At 32.8% G+C, this 4,035-nt stretch overlaps 1 protein-coding gene across 1 annotated transcript; it reads right to left on the reverse strand.

Moving 5' to 3' along the window:
- Positions 1 to 411: 411 nt before the first annotated feature.
- Positions 412 to 3,284, reverse strand: LOC131657453 (F-box/FBD/LRR-repeat protein At3g52680-like). Its single transcript, XM_058926850.1, has 4 exons — positions 2,907 to 3,284; positions 2,468 to 2,629; positions 2,286 to 2,367; positions 412 to 470 (listed from the first exon to the last, which is right to left on the reverse strand). The coding sequence occupies exons 1-4, from the start codon at positions 3,282 to 3,284 to the stop codon at positions 412 to 414; spliced, it is 681 nt and encodes a 226-aa protein (XP_058782833.1).
- Between the last annotated feature and the right edge of the window lie 751 nt (positions 3,285 to 4,035).

Here is a 4,035-nt window from a genome sequence, read left to right on the forward strand (position 1 = left end):
ATGGCACCATGGTTTTAAATTGCGGACCGCATCACCTGATGCGGCCGCAATATTGCGGTTGCGGTAGTGTCCGCATCCGCATCAGACCGCAATTGCGGTGTGATTGCAAATCACAATAAAAACCGCATCATAACACCGCATCAGCCGCATCATAACACCGCATCGACCGCATCAAGCCTCATCAGACCGCATCAGGCCGCAAGAGATTATGCAATGCTCGCAAAAATTATTTGGTCTACCTTCTTTTTTAATTATATTATAGATTTAAGATATATTTTAAAAGGATTAGTGATATTTAAAAGGGTGACGAATTATTAATGAGATATAGATGAAATTTAGAGAGAAAATGGAAGATATGTGAAATCGAAAGTAAATAATAAAATATAATATTTTATGTTCATAAATATGAATTCACGCCGCAATGACCGCATTCCGCATCGCAACAACCGCAATAGCCGCAACCGCAGTGACTGCAACCGCAACCGCATCCGCAGCCGCAACCGCAATTTAAAACCATGAATGGCACAACAGTATGAGTTACAATTGAAGTGATGTTGGAATTTTCATATAAAGGGGAATTTGTAAAAAGCTCGGCAATATTATCATTGAGTTCACAATAATAAAAGAAAATTCCATTGTAGAAAGAGACTGCTATTGGAAAGAATAAGCTGTCTATTTCAGAGAAACCCACAAAATGGATTGTTTTTTTAATGGATTCTATTATCAATATCTTAGCCAATTTTGACGTGGCTTGATTTTTCACTGTTATCCATGAAAGATAAATGCTCATTTCGTTTTAATCAATTCTTTCTCTGCATATACAAGTATAAGTATTGCATAAGCATTTGCTGCTTCCAGCAAGAGAAAAAAGGATTCAAATTCTAAATTTTCAGTTACTTTCACTGCATATTTTGGAAGTAAAGTTCAATTTAGATTCATATTCAACCCAAACATGGACTCCTAGCATTTAGGAAAAACATAGTCAACATGTCAAGAGCTATTGGATTAAGATCAAACAGTTCCGTTACAACTTCAATGGTAAGTTTACTTCTTTCTTTTATGAATGGAACTTTATATTTCAGTTATAAATGAACTTGCAGTAACTGTGTTGTAATATATATATAGTTGGTCTTTCGGTATGAAATCAAAATCCATAAAGAGAAAATAGAATATGCACTGACAGTATTTTACACTGTTAACCAATCATCAACATGCATTCGACAACATCAAATTGTAAATTTTAAGTCACTGGTAGGCACAGGTTTCTTTCTAGTTATATGAGTGGCTGAAATCCATTTTCATTAAACACAGAACATAGAAAGCATGAACTTGACAGAGAAAACTAGTGAATATCATATATGCATACTGCTACATTTTAGGATAAAAAATAAATAATTAAATTAAAGAAAGGGTTAAATACGTTTTTAGTCCCTATAAATATGCGATCCTGTATTTTTAGTCCCTATAAAATTTTCTTTCAATGAATAGTCCTTCTAAAAAATTTATGCATGCAATTTTGGACTGTTATTTTCTAAAACTTAAAAAACTGATTAATTACCCTTTAATTTTTAAATTTTTAAATATTTTTTTTATATATGTTTAAAATACTGTAAAATATTTATTTACCAAGTTTTAGAATTTTTTAAAACGATAAGAATTAAATAATTTTTCAAATTTCAAAAAATAATGATAAAAGTAATGAAAATCTCAACTTAAAAATTAAATTTTGAGTTATTTTTTTAGAAGGACCATTTATTAAAGAAAAATTTTAGAAGGACAATTTTTTAAAGAAAAATTTTAGAATGACCATTTATTAAAAGAAAATTACATGCATAAAAATTTTAGAAGGACCACTTATTAAAGAAAAATTTTATAGGGACTAAAAATGTAAAGTCGCATATTTATAGGGACTAAAAACGTATTTAACCCTTAAAAAAATTATCTCTCTGACAAAGAGAAACAACATATAAATTGCATAAAATCCATATATAATTGAAAATGTATACAACATAGAGAAACAACATATTAGAGTTTGTGTGTCTTCAAACACCCTCAAAATACTCTGTCAATCAAACAAAGAAATAAATATATAAGTATACATCAATGAAATATAAGTTTACATCTCCTTGGATACTCGGATAATTTTTGTAATACTTCAAACTTTGTGTTTAAATCCATGGAAGAGAAGCTTTGAATTGTTAAAGTAAGTAATACTTTTGAATTTTGCATAATATATCGTGCAAATTGAAGTTCAGACTCGCTGCCTCTGCATTGTCTAAACAAACAAGTTTTGAGTTCAGATGAAAGGCACTCGGGGATAATATTTGGTTCCTCCCAATTATTCTCATCCGTTCCAATTTCATTTTTCTAAAATAAGCAAAATTCCAACCCAAAAGCAGAATTAAAATATGTAGAGTAGAGATAAAAAAAACATTAATAATGAAATCAAATTGTCTATAAATCCAACCTGATGAATGATAAGATGTTGAAGCTTGGGACTGTGTTGAAGCATTTTTATTGTCCACCTCCACTTCCACTCTGCTTTCCAACTTTCGTTAAAGTTAAATAATAGTTCCAATTGAGTAAGATTGTAAAAGATAGGGACTTGGACCATGACGTAGCGCAGCGTCTTCATGAATTACAAAGACAAAACATTAGAAAACAATTATTAGTATCGATAGTTTTTAAAAATCTCGGACGGTGTAAAAGTGCCACAAAATGGTGTAAAAGTGCCACAAAATGGTATCGATATAATTTTTTATTGTAAAGAACTAATTATAGTTAATTAACACTCCGACGACGGTGATCAGGGTCACGATACTTGTACCATTTAAATCGCGAAATCCTTTACGGAGCCATGACAGCTTTTTTAAAACCTAACAAACACTGGAAAAAAAAAACCATACCTGGTCTACATTGAGAATGAGTTCCCGGGAAACGGAGAAGAAAGGAATAAGTTCCATGTTACCAGCATTAGCCATCACGAGTTTGGGCAAACATTTGTTCATTGCTTTGATTTCCTCTGTTTGTGGAATATATTGCCTCCCACCAACTACAAATACATCATTTGCATGCAAATCCTCTAGATTGGGAAAGACTGAGAAAAAACTGAGCCTATCTTGACTCATAAAAAGAATCTTATCCAAATGAAGAGTTTTGATAGAAGAAACACTTATTTGAGGAATGTCTTCTTTAATCACGAGGCACGTCAACTTGAGAAGAGTAAGAGTCTTACAACTGAGTATGTTAGAAACTGATTCAACTTCAAAAGAGGATCCACCCATGTCAAGTTCTAGGGTTTGAACTCCTCTTTGTGTTGCTGCTAAAGTAAATTGGTTCAAAATGTTTGTGCACAATGAATAAAGATGGTGACAAAGAGAATAATAGAATAACGGCGCAAAAGAGATGAGAGAATAAATGTTGTATTCTACTTGCGTTGTTAATAAATGATAGCTACTACAAGGCTATTTATAAAAAGGAATCTTGCCACATAAGCCCTAAAACAGTAAACTTAGTGAAGAAGTCTAAGGTACAAACAGTACTATAAAATACTAAAGTACCCTTATTACTAGACAGCTAAGCTAATGGGACCCAGACAGCATCTTCTGGTCAATACTATCTTCTGAGTAACCATCAGAAGATCAGTCCATCTTCTGAATATTGAATTACTCTTCAATACAAAACTTCAGGTTCGTCATAATAATATGCGAGTCGGGCTAATAGTATTGGCAATTTGATGTCTCGCGATTGCAAAACTGAACGTAGAACATGGGGTGGGAAAGTTGTCATGAAGTCAAGAGCGGGGACAGAGAGCCATATTAGTTTCCATCTCTTTAAGAGCATGCTTGTGCTGACTGCTAATTTGGTTGGGAGAAAAGAGAGAATGTGACAGAGAATTGGATCAGGAAGGTCGCTAATCCTATCATTCTTTCTTCGAATCGATCGCTTAGATCTCTTAGCCATTGCCGTCGCTATATGTCAAAAGGAGAAGGAGATACTAGGGCTATTTTATGGACCAGGAATTAGGTCACAATA

Source organism: Vicia villosa, linkage group LG3, assembly GCF_029867415.1.
Source record: "Vicia villosa cultivar HV-30 ecotype Madison, WI linkage group LG3, Vvil1.0, whole genome shotgun sequence".
Lineage (NCBI taxonomy): Eukaryota > Viridiplantae > Streptophyta > Magnoliopsida > Fabales > Fabaceae > Vicia > Vicia villosa.